The sequence below is a fragment of the Euphorbia lathyris genome, chromosome 5 (genome assembly GCF_963576675.1).
Source record: "Euphorbia lathyris chromosome 5, ddEupLath1.1, whole genome shotgun sequence".
Lineage (NCBI taxonomy): Eukaryota > Viridiplantae > Streptophyta > Magnoliopsida > Malpighiales > Euphorbiaceae > Euphorbia > Euphorbia lathyris.
In genome coordinates this window covers 29804425-29820057 of record NC_088914.1, presented here as the reverse complement: position 1 = coordinate 29820057, position 15633 = coordinate 29804425, and the positions used below count along the sequence as shown (strand labels likewise).

Sequence of the window (15633 nt, the reverse complement as noted above, 5' to 3'; positions counted from 1 at the left end):
TTACAGAACTGTAGTATTTCTGTAACAGACCAAGACTCTGTTTACTGAACTAGACTAGTTTGTAACAGAACAGGGCATGTTCTATTACAGAATTGGTCCTGTTATGTTGCAAAACTGGTAACAAGTTCTAGACTGGTATACCAGATCAGAACAGGTTAACATGCTTCTACATCTGTCTTAAGAATGTGCTGAAGAACTGGTATACCATTCCAGTACTTGTAAATTTGCTTGGATTAATCCAATATAAATCTTATTTTGTCAAATTAGATTAGTGTGGACACCACTATAAACAGGCACCATTATACCTCCTTAACTAGAGCGTGATTGATGTGTTAGTTAGATTGATCATTGAATTATTTGAATAAGGAGGAAGGTGCAGAAGTGGTCATGCTTCATATAGGGGGAACCTTTGGCATGTTTGGGTTAGCATAGAGGTACGAACATAATCTCTAAAATGTTCGAGTTAGCACAGAGGTACGAAACATGGATATCATAGCTCCCTTCAACCCAAAAGTTTATTTATTTTATTATTTACAATTTAAATTCAAATAATATCATTAATGAGGAAAAATATAATTATAAAAACTTGAAACATTTTAATGAGAAGATTTTTAATCATTTTAAATATTTTATTGAGATAATTTTTTTATCATTACAAATACGTTAATGAGAATATTTTAAATCATTACAAATACTTGAATGAGAATATTTGCATATCATTAAAAAATATTTTAATATGGATAAAATTATTATCATTGTAATTTTATAACGAGAATACATTTTATCCTCGTTAATACTTTTAGTAAGGGACCCCGTCATGAAGGGTGCCATGAGAGTAATTATTCTCATTAAAAATGTTTTCGTGAGGATATTTTAGCTTTTAGTGAGAATATCTCCTCTCTTTACAAGCTGTTTTTTTTTGTAGTGAACACACCTCCACACGGAATATCATTTGAACTTTAATTGTGTAGAATATAGAAATTTCATTAACAATTATAATTGTGAAGTTTTACCATTGATTGTTTGGTGAAAGCTATTTATACTTATATTGCTTCCCTATAACCGAAGAAAACAACAAAGCTTTCGAAAGAAAATATTATGAATAATGGATTTTCTTTTTATAAGAAATACAATGAAGATCTAAACAATACCCTTGGACGAACTAAAGTAAGAACAATGCTTGAGTGTTTGAATATTGCTTTTGAAGATTGATTTTGCTTGAGAGCTTTTGGATTTCGTCAAGTTGAAGTGAAGCTTGTGAGTTTCTATTTATAGGCAGCTAAAATCAAAAGATCCGTTTGAACTTGAAGTTACCGTTATGATAGAACGGAGGTTGTTTCATTTGCTCCTGACACCTTTTTGTCTATTAGGTGAAAAGGTATGCCACACGTCCACAACTTCAGTCTTGGGCCGTGTAATTCTGCCACCTTTTCTAACTGCTGATATGGCATAAGTACGTTGATATGACGTGCCCACTGTGTCACTTATCTTTTAGATCAAACCTTGGGAATAAGCATACCAGCTGTTGATATCTTTTAACTTGTGGACTCCGAAAGCAAGTAGGGTCTTCCGAATCAATGATCAGGCTTTGTTTGGCGATGTGCTCCTCCGGTACAAAAATAAGCCTTCAATGTTTCTCAAGCCCCTTCTGTTTTTCTTTACTATAACTTAGATCAAAACACTCAACACACAAGATTAGTAGATAAATCATTTTTAGCCTTAGTTTGTTTATTTGGGATTCTGATTAATTAATTTTTGTCACATTAAAAAACTATGTAGAAAATCGTTTTTCAACAAAGAGAAGGAAGATAATTGGCTTAGGATACTGGGCTCTGAGGATGAAAGGGACAGAAGAGTCGTTTCCCTCCAACGGTTATTTCGAAATTTGAATTAACCAGGCTTCAAAGTGTCACTATAAAAGCCCCATCACTTGCTACATTTGTGGACGACCATCAACGCTGAATTCAAAGAGAATCGTTATTGAAGTCCCAAAAGGAAAGAAAAAATCATATACACACTCATTGTATTCATTTGTATAAAAAGTTCTAAGTTCACTCATTGTGTTCTGAGTTAGAACAAAAACTATCAATAGCTTAGAAAGTTCATAAACTCTTCTGTTTGCTTCGGTTATAAGTAGATAGAAAGAGGAGAATAGATAGCTGAATGTTGAGTGTAAAGGAATGTACTTTATAGAGGCTCTGTATCTATTGTAACCTGTTGAAAGAGTTCGCTAGTGGATTAAAACTCAAAGGAATGTACTCTAGGGACTGGATGTAGGCAAGAGGTCGAACCAGGATAAATTGCTGCATAACAATCTCTCTAACCCTTTACTTCTGATAATTATATTGCTTGCTTCTGTGCGTAAATTATATAACTTGTGATTCTGACTATTGTACTCAATAACATACTTAATCAAGTCACACAGCTGCACTCAGTTGTGCAGCCTAAGTGTTTAAGTCCAGAAGCAGAAAGCTTAGCTTCTGTTCAAAACAGTTAATTAAATTTGCCTCTTATTTTGAGTGTCTTGTTCTATCAAATTAATTGTGAAAAAATTTATAAAACCTTAAATTTATTAATAGTTCTATTCACGTTTCCTTTGAAACTATTCTATCTCACAAGAGACCAACCGGTCTCTTCGACCTATGATTTATGTATGTTTCTTTGTTTTTGTTGTTTTTTCGGCTTTGTGAACCTCCTTCGCATAAAAAAAAAAATTGTCTAAAAATCTGAGTCCAAATGCGAAAAAGTATATTTGTGACTTAAAATTACACTTTACAAAAATTTGAAGGGTTTGGAACTCAAAGTTCTCTTACTATTATTTCCTCTAACAGTATAAGAAAACTATATTATTATTTTCAGAATATACTAAACAGAAATTAATAGGCAAAAGCATCTCGAGGCTCCTGATCTTTCATTGTTTAGTGCATTAAGCCCTCGATCTTTTATTTAGATACATTGAGCTCTTGATCTTTTATTGTTTGGTGCATTAAGCCCCCGAACTTTCATTTAGCCACATTGAGCCCTTAATCTTTCATATATGAGTGTATTAGGTCCTTCCGTAAATCAATTCATATATGAGTGTATTAAAGGCCTGTTTGATTAAACTGTTAGCTAATAGATGTTGTTGTTGATATTATCTGTTTGCGGTTGTAGTAAGCTGTTTGTTGTTGTCGTTGGTTGTTTGTTATTAGTTGTTTAATTATTAGTGTTTAGCAGGCCGTCCCTGAGCATGAATTGATTTACGGAATGACCTAATACACCCATATATAAAAGATCAAAGGCTCAATGTGTCTGAATGAAAAATCGAGGGCTTAATCCACAAAACAATGAAAAATCACGCGTTCAATGTGTCTAAATAAAAGATCGAAAACTTAATACATCAAACAATGATAGATCAGGGGCTCAGGATGCTTTTTTGTAAATTAATATTATATATATACCCCATCAAACAAGTGATGTTATCTGTACAATTTACTTTTTAATATTATATCGTCTATTTTTTAATTCGTTGAATGCATTACGCGACAACGACAAGTATTACCTATCGATACGAATATAAAAAGCAAAGAAAGAAAACCCAAACATACACATGAACACATCTCTTAACTCACTCTCCAAAAACCAAACCACCACCATAGTATATCCATGGATTCCTCTTCTTCTACTCAAATAATAGCTTTCCTAATTATTCTATGTGGAATTGCAGTCATCAGAAAGCTCAAACCCAAGAAAATAAACACCATCCCAGTCCCGGAACCAGAAGGAGCATGGCCGTTAATCGGCCACCTACATCTCCTAAAAGCCAAACAACCAGCCTGTATAATCCTGGGAGCCATTGCTGATAAGTGCAGCCCTATTTTCTCACTCAGTTTCGGCATCAATAAAATCGTGGTTGTAAGCGGTCAAGAATTGGTAAAACAATGTTTCACTACCAACGACGTCATATTTGCCAATAGAGCCAGCATAGCCGCAGGTAAACACATCGGTTATAACAATGCGATTCTGGCATTAGCTCCATATGGTCAATACTGGAGAGACCTCAGAAAATTAGCCACTCTTCAGCTCTTTTCAAATCAAAGGCTTCAATTGCTCAAACCTGTCATATTATCAGAAATTAACGTTTTCCTCAAAGATTTGTACCTTCATTATAATAATAAGAAGAAGAATGTTATTAACATAAGTAAAATGTTCGAGAGGTTGACATTTAATGTTAGCCTGAGGATGGTGGTTGGGAAGAGAATTTGTAGCAGTAAAACAAGTGATGAAAACAGTGAAGCTTGGAGGTATAGAAAAGCTATTGAAGAAGCTTTGTTTTTAAGTGGGACTTTTGTTTTGTCTGATGCAATTCCATGGCTTGAATGGGTTGATTATGGAGGTTATATTAGTGCTATGAAGAGGAATTCTAAGGAACTTGACACAATCATTGAAGCTTGGCTTGATGAGCATATCAGTAAAAGAGCAGAAATTAATGGTGAAAGTGAAAGTGATTTCATGGATGTTTTGCTTTCTAATGTTGATGCAGATGCTCTCTTGTCTGGCCATTCACGTCGTACTGTCATCAAAGCAACTTCTATGGTACGTATAGTTGGTATTAAATTGCTTATCCTGTAAAGATTGAAAGAGATTATTATAGAATTTGTTACTATTTAATTTTTGGAGAATTTTGATTGGAAGTTTGTTAAGATAATAAATTGGAAAACATGTATATGTAGATTCTGATTCTGACTGGATCTGGAAGCACATCAGTAACATTAACATGGGTACTTTCCTTACTACTAAACAACCCAAAAGTTCTGAAAGCAGCCCAAGAAGAGATTGACAAACAAGTCGGGACATCAAAATGGGTTGAAGAATCAGACATTCAAAACCTCAAATATCTCCAAGCAATCGTCAAAGAAACACTCCGGTTATACCCACCTGGTCCACTGACCGGAATTCGTGAGGCCACGGAAGATTGTTATTGATAATGTAGAATCCTTGCCTTTCCATTCATTGATAATGTGATATATATACACAAGATATATGTGTGAATATGATAATTACAAATCAATTATATTCCTAAATTACAGCAGAAATATCCATATCTAATACACCCCCGTAGTCGAAACGGGAGGTGGTCGAACGTTGAGACTAGAGCGGAAGTCGTCGAAAAGAATTTGTGGTAGACCTTTGGTGAAAATATCTGCAATTTGATGACGAGAAGGAACATGAAGTACCCTAACCTCTCCTTTAGCAACCTTTTCTCGAACAAAATGTATATCCATCTCAATATGCTTGGTACGTTGGTGTTGTACAGGATTACCAGTGAGGTAAACTGCACTCACATTGTCACAATATACCAAGGTGGATTTACTAATAGGGCAATGAAGTTCAAGAAGAAGATTTCTAATCCAGCAAGTTTCAGATACGACATTAGCAACACCACGATACTCTGCTTCAGCACTAGAACGAGATAAAGTGGGTTGCCGCTTAGCAGACCAAGACAGAAGATTGTCACCAAGGAAAACACAATATCCTGAAGTAGAACGTCGAGTGTCAGGACATCCCCCCCAATCTGCATCTGTATAGGAGACCAAGGAATCTAGTGAAGAGGTTGTGAATGTAAGTCCGAACTCCAGGGTTCCTTTAACATATCGAAGAATCCGCTTGATAGCTGCCATATGAGACGTTTTGGGATCGTGCATGAATAAACAGACTTGCTGAACAGCATAACTGATGTCTGGGCGAGTGAGAGTCAAATACTGTAATGCACCAGCTAAACTTCGATACTCAGATGGATCATGATAAGCAGAACCAGATGAAGCACTCAGTTTTTGCTTAGTGTCAACAGGTGTTGTACAGGAATTTGCTGAAGAAAGACCGGCTTTAGAAATGATCTCAGTAGCATACTTCTTTTGAGACAGAAAAAGAGAGCCGGCGCTCCGAGTGACAGATATCCCTAAAAAATAACTCAATGGGCCAAGATCTTTCATAGCAAATTCGGAACTCAATTTGTTGATAATTGACTCTCGTAGAGCAGTGGAAGAAGTAGCTAGAACGATGTCATCCACATATAAGAGTAGATATGCCATCTCTGCTCCCCGACGAAAGACAAACAGTGAATGATCAGATTTACTGTGAGAAAAACCCATGGTAGACAAGAAAGAGGCAAACCGTTGGTACCACGCCCGTGGTGCCTGTTTGAGACCATAAAGAGACTTTTGAAGAAGGCATACATGATCTGGATAGTTGGGATCCCGAAATCCCAGTGGTTGATGCATATAAACAGTCTCATGAAGATCCCCATGAAGAAAAGCATTTTTTACATCCAGCTGATGTAGTGGCCAACCTTTAGAAAGTGCAATACTTAATACAGCTCGAATTGTTGCTGGCTTAACAACTGGACTGAAAGTATCACCACAGTCTACCCCAACAAGTTGATTCGCCCCATTTCCAACAAGTCTTGCTTTGTATCTTTCAAAAGATCCATCTGCATTAAATTTGTGCCTGAGAATCCACCAACTACGAAGAACATTAGCATTAGAAGGACGGGGTACGAGGACCCACGTCTTATTTTCAATAAGAGCCTTATATTCTTCAGTCATGGCTTGTTTCCAATTAGGGTCTTGTAAAGCAAGTGAGGGATTAGAAGGAATAGGAGAAATAGTGGTGGTGTGTAAGTTGAGCTTTCTTTGGGGTTTGAAAATTCCAAGTTTAGCTCGGGTTGTCATAGGGTGAGTCGGTTGGGTTGGGTTGGCGTGTATAGGATCGGGAGAAGGCGGGGAAGTGGGCTGTTGTGGGGAGGTGAGCTGTTGTGGGGAATTTGTGTTTGGGCCGTGTTGAATTGGAGAAGGAAAGGGACTGTCGAGAGGAGAAGGGGGAAGTGCTGGGCTGTTTTGGGAAGATGGGTTGGGACTGTTGGGCCGTGGTGAAACTGGGCTTTGGTTAGGAGTGGACGCATTAGTGGGGAAGGGAATAATGGGTTGGGTTGTTTGTGTAGGTGAGTTGGAAATAGAAGAAATGGGAGGGGAGGCCGAGACATGTTGAGTGGAAAATGGAAATTTGCTTTCATTGAAAATAACGTGACGAGATATAATTATTTTCCGCGCGGAGATGTCGTAACACTTATAGCCTCGATGATTGGATGGATATCCAAGAAACACACATGGAGAGGACCTAGGTTGAAGTTTATTTCTAGAGGAAGAAGGGACAAGTGGGTAACAAAGACAACCGAAAGTGCGTAAGTGAGTATAAGAAGGAGTACGATTGTAGAGAATTTGAGTCGGTGAAAGAAGACTAAGATTTTTGTGAGGGAGAATATTTAAAAGATAGGTCGCATGAGCAAGAGCATGAGGCCAGAAAGAATGAGAGCAAGAAGCATGTGTTAGAAGAGTGCGAATTATATTATTGATTGTTCGAATCGTTCGTTCAGATTTACCGTTTTGGGAGGAAGTATGTGGACATGAAAAACGGAATTGCATACCATTATTGTTAAAAAAATCATGAAAATGACTATTGTTATACTCACCACCATTATCACACTGAAAAGTTTTGATATCTTTTTCAAATTGAGTACGTACGTAATTTCGGAATGTGAGGAACACAGAAAAAACTTGAGATTTATTTGCTAAGGGAAAAGTCCACAGAAAATTAGAATAATCATCTAGGAAAAGAACATAATATCTATAGCCACTAGAACTTAGAACAGGAGATGTCCATATATCACTATGAATAATATCAAACGGCATTGATGACATATTTTTAGAAGCATAAAAAGGCAATTTAATATGTTTCCCAAGCACACAAGAATTGCAAATAGAAAAATCAACATTTTTAGGACAAGAAATAAAATTATTAGTTCGAAGATTGTCTAAAATTTGAGGACCAGGATGGCCCAATCTATTGTGCCAAACTGAAGGAGATAAAACAGAAGCATTTAAAGCATAAGAAGACTCTGAAGAGGAGGATGTGACTGGATATAAATCACCGGTGCTATTACATCTCATAATAGGGATCCCCGTGCGCAAGTCCTTCACAGAGAAACCAACAGGATCAAATTCAACGGACACATTATTATCAATAGCAAATTTCCGCACAGATATAAGGTTTTTGATTAATCTAGGGGCATGTAAAACATTGTTCAATTCTAGGGTTTTGTTGTTTGTTTTTAAGGATGCATTACCAAGACCGATAACAGGAATACAAGTGCCATTACCTACTACGATACTCGTGTTAGGACTCTTATTTAAATAAGATGTGAGTTTACCTCCATCCCCGCTCATGTGAGAAGTGGCGCCGGTGTCCATATGCCAAGGTTCTGCAGGTGGTGTGATTGTCAAGGTGTGCATAGCCGCTTCAATGTTTGTTGGAGTGTAATACTGGGCCAGATGGGCCTGCGGATGGGCTCCCAATATGCCTGGCTGGACTGCAGAAGAATTGTTATTAAAAACAGGCCCGCGAGTTGCACCATGAGTTGCACCATGTGAAGAATTGGGCCAAGAAGGATAAGGACATGGGGGATAGGCCCATTGGGGCGCCTGTCCAGTCCATGGCCCGTACCCCCATGGCTGTTGTAAAGAAACAGCCCCTGACCAGCGAGGACCGCTATTTTGCTGCCATCGTCCGCCTCTGCCCCGTCCGCCTCTGCCACGGCGATAATAACCCCGGCCACCGCGAGCAGCGCCAGAATTTTGAGGGAAAGAAGGCCGAACGTGATTTGAATATGGAGGAGCTTGATTCGACTGTTGGGCGATAGTAACGGCGGAAATTTCAGATCCGACGGTGGCGGCTGTGCGTTTTTTACGGGCAGATTCTTCCAATAATAACATGGACCTTGCCTTTGTGAAATTGGGCAGAATGTCATTGTGGCGAATTTGTGTTCCGATTGTCTCGTAGGCGTCAGTGAGCCCCGAAATTAATTGAAGAACGAGACGATCGTTGGATACGGCAGCCCCGACGTTGCTTAATTGGTCCGAGAGGGACTTCAAATGTTGGCAGTAGGCAGAGATATCATCAAAATTTTCAAGTCTAGCATTGGACAGTTCTTGTTGTAAATAAAGGGCTCTTGAATTTTTATTATCGGAGAATTGTTGTTCTAGGAGTTTCCAAGCGTCGGCGGCTGTTAAATTTGGTCCGATGATACTGTTGAGAAGGTCTGAAGATATGGTTCCATAAATCCATTGCAACACGATGGCATCAACACGAGACCATAAACCTGGATTGTTTGCTTTCATAACCGAAGAAGAGGTTTCCGATTTATCGTCGGTTTCAGGAAGGATATGATCAAGAACTTGAAAAGCACGGGCATGTGTTTTAAAAAGTTCAGCCCAAGTGGTATAGAGGCCTTTGCCGGATTCGAGAGGATCACGAATAAAGGAGGTAATGTTGATAATGGAGAGGGCCGGATGAGTTGGTGCGGCGGCGGCACCATTGTTTTGTTCATTGTTTGGCATGGTGGCAGTAGAGTTTTTAGGGATGAAGAACGGCAGAATGAGGAAGAGAGAAAGAAGAGATTTGGGTGGGATTAGGGAGAGAAATTTTAGGAGAGAGTTTTTAGGAAAGAAATTAGGCTCATGATACCATGATAATGTAGAATCCTTGCCTTTCCATTCATTGATAATGTGATATATATACACAAGATATATGTGTGAACATGATAATTACAAATCAATTATATTCCTAAATTACAGCAGAAATATCCATATCTAATAGTTATATTGGTAAATATCACATTTCCAAAGGAACTCGTCTCTTTGTCAACCTCTGGCAGCTTCATGGTGACCCAGAGGTAGAGCTATCAATCTCTAACGCGACAATATGATTTACATAGATAATTATCTGTTTAGCAGGACTATCATTTTTAATGTCATTTATATCATATATAATCATCTGGAATATATAAATCCACATAACATGATTATGACAAGTTAATGTATTTTGACACCTACCCACAGGTTTGGGAAAATCCGGAGCAGTTTCGGCCTGAAAGATTCCTGACAACTCATGCTCATGTTGATGTTAAGGGTCAGAATTTTGAGCTCATTCCTTTTAGCTCTGGGAGAAGATCTTGCCCTGCCATTAACTTTGGGTTGCAACTTGTTCATATGGCTATTGCTAAGCTGATTCAGGAGTTTGATTTGAGCACAGTTGATGGTTTGGCTGTGGATATGAAGGAAGGTATGGGAATTGCCTTGCCTAAGGTTAATCCTGTTGAAGTTATTGTCAAACCTCGTCTTGGTTTGGACCTCTATAAATGCCTTTAATTTATGCAATAATTATATGTTTGCATTTACTAATCTTATTATCACTTTAAGAAGTGATAATATATAGATTATATATGTAAAGTCACTTTGATGTATTTCTAGTTGCATTTAGAATATGTAACATCAGTAAACTTATAAAGCATCTTTTGTAAAAGAAAATTATAGTATTATAAAATTATTAACATTATTATAATTAAGTGATCCCATTTAAATTTTACTAATTATTATTATAATAAATATTAACATCATTATAATTAGACTAGGTTTTGAGAAAATATATTCCAGAACATACATTTGCACCATCTTCAGTCTTCAACTTTAGTTCTTGTTTCTTTTACCCTAATTTCTTCCCTAACTTCTTATTCCGGTAAAATGGAAGACACTGTCAGTATCCAAATGCAGCAAGTCAAAGTAATTAGCAGTTAATGTATGACTAATTGGAAAAGGAATAGAATCTAATACATTACCTAATTTATAGTGCTACAAGACTAAAGGAGAACTAGAAATATTGAGAGATAGTGACATAAATGCACTACATGTCCAGAAACATACCTCACAATACTAAAACACTCCTCTATATTAACTAGATGATCTGTAGCCCCTTGAATCAACAATCTATTCAAAGAATTGAAAAACATGCAAATTGGAAACTTGAGAGTTAGTTGAAGAGTTTATATTCGGTTGGACTTTATGAGATATTAAATTGTGTTTAGCAAGTTTTACAAAATATACCACACTTGCTCTCATTTTTTTTTTGCCAAACTGATATTAGTCAAAAATCTGTAAATTATTTTTTATCCAAATGGGAACTAATGTTTTCGTTTGCGGTGGCCAGAGGATGACTGAAGTTTTTTGTTTTACTAAAAACAATGAACTCAAAATTAAAATGAGTTGACGATTTTAAAATTAAAAATTCAAAGATTTGATAATATTCTAATCAATTTTAACAAAAAGTCTTAGGAAGGATCCCGAGCTCTCCTGATAGTCCCAGAGCCGTAAATATCCGTCTTGATGATGTCCATTAGGCCTGCATGGGGGATTGTCACACCCGTGATACCCCAAGTTCAAAGTTCCTGCGAAATGTGCCAAAAAATCCGCTGCTCTGTTTCCTTCACGAAGGACATGAACAACTTTGACTTCCCAATCCGAATCAATACGTCTCCTACACTCTTTGATCAGCCAATCATAACGAAAAAAACTAGTACCTCTCTTATTCATTACATCCACAACCACCTTCGAATCCATTTCAAACACAACTTTTCTCCACCCCATCTTCCGAGCTAGCTCAATACCATAAAACAATCCCCATAGTTCTGCTAGATCTACCGAACAAATCCCCAAATTACAGCAGAACCCTTTAATCCAGTTCCCGCGTTTATCCCGAGCCAAGCCCCCACAAGTAGCCCATCCTGACTCTTTACCCCTCGCACCGTCACTGTTAATCTTAATCCAATCATCCTCTGGATGCGCCCACTGCACCAGTCGATCAGCAGAAAGCAGTGTCGCCATGCTGCTATTTTGACAGCAGCGACCAGCCCCAGCTTGCTCCTTTGCTTGCCGAGTAATTTTAATTTTGATGTAATAAATATTATACTATAAACAATTTTAATTATTACAATTTTTCATTTTCAAATCATTAGCAGTCATTTTTGTATATCAAACTAATGACCAAGGTTTTTAAGTAAAACAAAAACTTCAGATCTATTTAGGTAAAAAAGTTTACAGATACCAATTAAAAAAAAAGCAACATTAGCATGGATTAATCATTTGTTTGGGTAATTTTTATAAAAAATTATTTCATTAGTTTTGGTTGGAAAATATATTTCTGAAAGAGACTGTTTCCCACCCAAGGTTAATAAAAATATATTTTTTTAAATTAAATTACCCATTAAGTTGCTGTAATGGATATTGTTGATAGAAATCCCTCTAAAAGGGATTCATGTCAACTAAGTGGGCAGTGGCTATGCCAGCCACTGCCCAAATGAATATATAAATATTTTTTATTATATTATAAAAATAAAAAAATATCTATATATATATAAATTATGCTTTATAAAATTTTATTAAATTTTAAATTTAATCTTGTTTGGAAACGTAAGGATTAAATTTAGACAATTCTATATGTTAAGACTAAATCTGTATTTACTAACAAAAAAATATTTAGTGCATTAATAAAATATTTTAGACAGTTTAAAAAAAATTGTAATTAATTTATATTTAACAGGTTTATTTTTTTTTTTGAAACTGTCTAAAATATTTTAGTGTGTTATTTTTTTTGGTAGGCATATTTTAGTGTGTTATTAATATAGTTAAAAAGATATATGAAACTACTTTAATTTATCGACAAACTGGATTAGAATGTCCGATGTGCCTAAATAACAGTCAAACAAGTCTTTTCAAATTTTCTGTAGCATATGGTTAAAATTGATCTTGTTTGGAAACATTAGTGTTAAATTTGCACAATTTTATACGTTAGGGCTAAATCTGCACTCTGCTTGAAACGTTAAGGTTAAATGTTTAGTACATTACTAACAAAAAAAATATTTAGCGCATTAATAACACAGTAAAATATTTAGACAATTTAAAAAACAATTGTGATTAATTTATATGTAGCATCTTTAGTTTTTTGAAACTGTCTAACATATTTTACTTTGTTATTAATATAACTAGCATTGTGTCTGCGCGTTGCACGGATGGATAAATTTTTTTGTACAACATTTTAATATTTTTTAAAATTTATATCATTTACATGTAGTGATATTAATTTTTTGTTTTAAAATAATTTAAATTTGCAAATTGTAAATAAATTAATATACATATCTTTATAATTGCTTGATAATAAGTTTTGGAAGTTGTTAAAGTCATAATCCATTGGTCATGTTTACAAGAGTCCTTCATTTCCGTTCTTATATAATATTTTTTCTATATAATCTTGCAATTTTAAAATATTTAAACACTTTGTGGCGATGTTTTTTCAATCAAATTCTAGCTCTCCTCAAAATTCTTTTTCCCGTGCTTTCAAAAATCTTTGATAAATCCATGAATTTGAAATAAGTATTTTTTATTTTTAAATTTTATTTGATTTATATAGTAGTTTCGAGGTTTAAATATTGTGTTAATTATTACAATGAAAAATTAAATGTGTATTATAATTTTTTTTTGGTAGAAAAGGAAAGAAAAACAAACAAAACAAAGCCGCCTAACCCGGGATCAGCCTGGGAAAGCTGACTCCCACCATGTCATCCAAGATCAAAGATGAAAGGAAATCCGGAGGAGAAAAAAAGGTTGAGAGACCCAACATCCTGGCATGACCTTCAGCCGCGAGACGGTCCACCACCCGATTTTGCTCCCTATAAATATGGCCGAAGCTAAAAGAATCAAAGGAAGAACAAATCCTTCTAATCCCTTTGATTAAATTTTGGATATTCAAGCAAATAACATTATTCTCCGAGATCATTCTGACAGCTTCGAGGTTGTCAGATTCCACAAGAAGATTCTTCACCTCCAGATTTTTAGCTAGCATAAGGCAGAAAAAATCCCCCAAAGTTCCGTAGAAAAAGAAGAACCCATGCCCAAATTCTGAGAGAAACCAGAAACCCAACCACCACCATCATCTCTTAGAACCCCTCCAGCAGCAATTCTCCCGTCCTTTAGACAAGAGCCACCAGTGTTTAACTTTACCACGCCTTCACTAGGCCTACACCAGCCTAAGAGATGGACATCTTTCCTCTGAATAGCCCTAGCTAAGGAATCCTCTTTGAAGCTATCAACAAAAGTGCAAATCTTTTTGGAAAAGAAGTCAAAAACATTAGGAATAACGACCGTATCTCCTCCAAAATTCTCCTCATTCCTCCATTTCCAAATCTGATGACAGACAACCACAAATAAAAGAACACCATGCTTTAGATCAGCCAATAGCTTCCCACTAACCCCAGCCAGTAGACAGCAACTTTATAGGGAGAACTTTTTTCCACAACTTTTTACTCTTCGCACAGTCTCTGAGAGCATGGCACAAGGTTTCTTCATGTCCTCTGCATCTACTACACGCTCCAGACTCCACTAAATGCCTCATTTTCCTATCAGAATTAGTAAGCAACCTATTTTTAACACCTAGCCACAGGAAGATCCTAATACGGTAATGCACTTTTAAGGCCCAAATCATCTTCCACAACTCCGGGTGCGAAGTTACCAACCCTTGATTGAAAGCCTCAAAAGAAGATTTACAAGAAAAAGCCCAGTTGTTTGTCAAAGACCAACAGTAACTATCCCTGTCTTCCTCCTTGCTACTAATCTTAACTCCTCTAATTTTCAGGAGCGATTCCAGACTGAGGTAAGAATCAAACTTCGACCAAATCCAATCACCCTCAGAATCCACCACATCTGCAATCCTCCAGTTCTGAATTTCTAAAGGCGGTAATGATACACAAACCTCTAATAAAGGCTTTTTACCAATCCAGACATCATTCCAGAAGCTAATAGATTTACCATTACCCACATTCCACCCAATCCCAGAGCAAAATTCTGAAAACATAGCACTAAGGCCTTTCCAAAGAAAAGAACAATTAACCACTCTCTCCTTAGGACCCCCAAAAACCTTATCCTTTCTATATTTACCGCATAATAATTGAACCTAAAGAGCTGACGGAAGTTGCCACATTCTCCACAGAAGTTTCATTAATAACACTTTATTATTATCTCTGGCTTTCTAATCCCCAGACCTCCCATATTCTTAGGTTGACAAACCTCATCCCAAGGAACAAGGTGAATCATCCTCCACTTCTCAGCTTTCCCCCACAGGAAACGACGATTAATTTTATCAAGATCTTTGAGAACAGGCTCAAGCAGACAACAAGCCTGCATAATATGATTAGGAACCGCACAATTGACAAACTGAATCAATGTAAGGCGACCCGCAAGAGAAAGAGTCTTAGCTTTCCAAATGGCACACTTCTTATTGGTTTTATCCAACATTTCCTTAAAGGAAACTTTAGAAACTCTATCACTATGGAGGGGAATCCCCAGATACTTACCTAGAGAATTAGTTAGAGGAATACCAGATAAATCACTCAATCTTTTGCAGGCTCTCTGGTTCATATTTTTAGAACACAACATCCTAGACTTTTGGATATTAAGCTTCTGACCAGAGGCAGAGCAGAAACAGTTAAGGATATCCATAATCACACTAATCTGCTCCTCATTTCCTTCCACAAAGATCAAAACATCATCTGCAAAGAATAAATGAGTAACCTGGGGACATAATTTATTGATGAACACTAGATGGAACTTCCCATTATCAACAGCTTCTTGGATAAGGTGAGTCAGTCTTTCCATTGCAATAACAAATAAGAAAGGACTCATAGGGTCCCCTTGAAGGATACCCCGGGAAGGAGTA

The 15633-nt window shown here is 36.6% G+C and overlaps 1 protein-coding gene across 1 annotated transcript; it reads left to right on the top strand.

The window, feature by feature from the left end:
- Window positions 1-3600: 3600 nt before the first annotated feature.
- Window positions 3601-10257, top strand: LOC136230736 (dimethylnonatriene synthase-like). Its single transcript, XM_066019902.1, has 4 exons — window positions 3601-4575; window positions 4713-4956; window positions 9690-9766; window positions 9933-10257. Exons 1-4 carry the CDS (start codon window positions 3646-3648, stop codon window positions 10239-10241), a joined length of 1560 nt encoding a protein of 519 aa, XP_065875974.1. The 5' UTR covers window positions 3601-3645; the 3' UTR covers window positions 10242-10257.
- Window positions 10258-15633: the final 5376 nt, after the last annotated feature.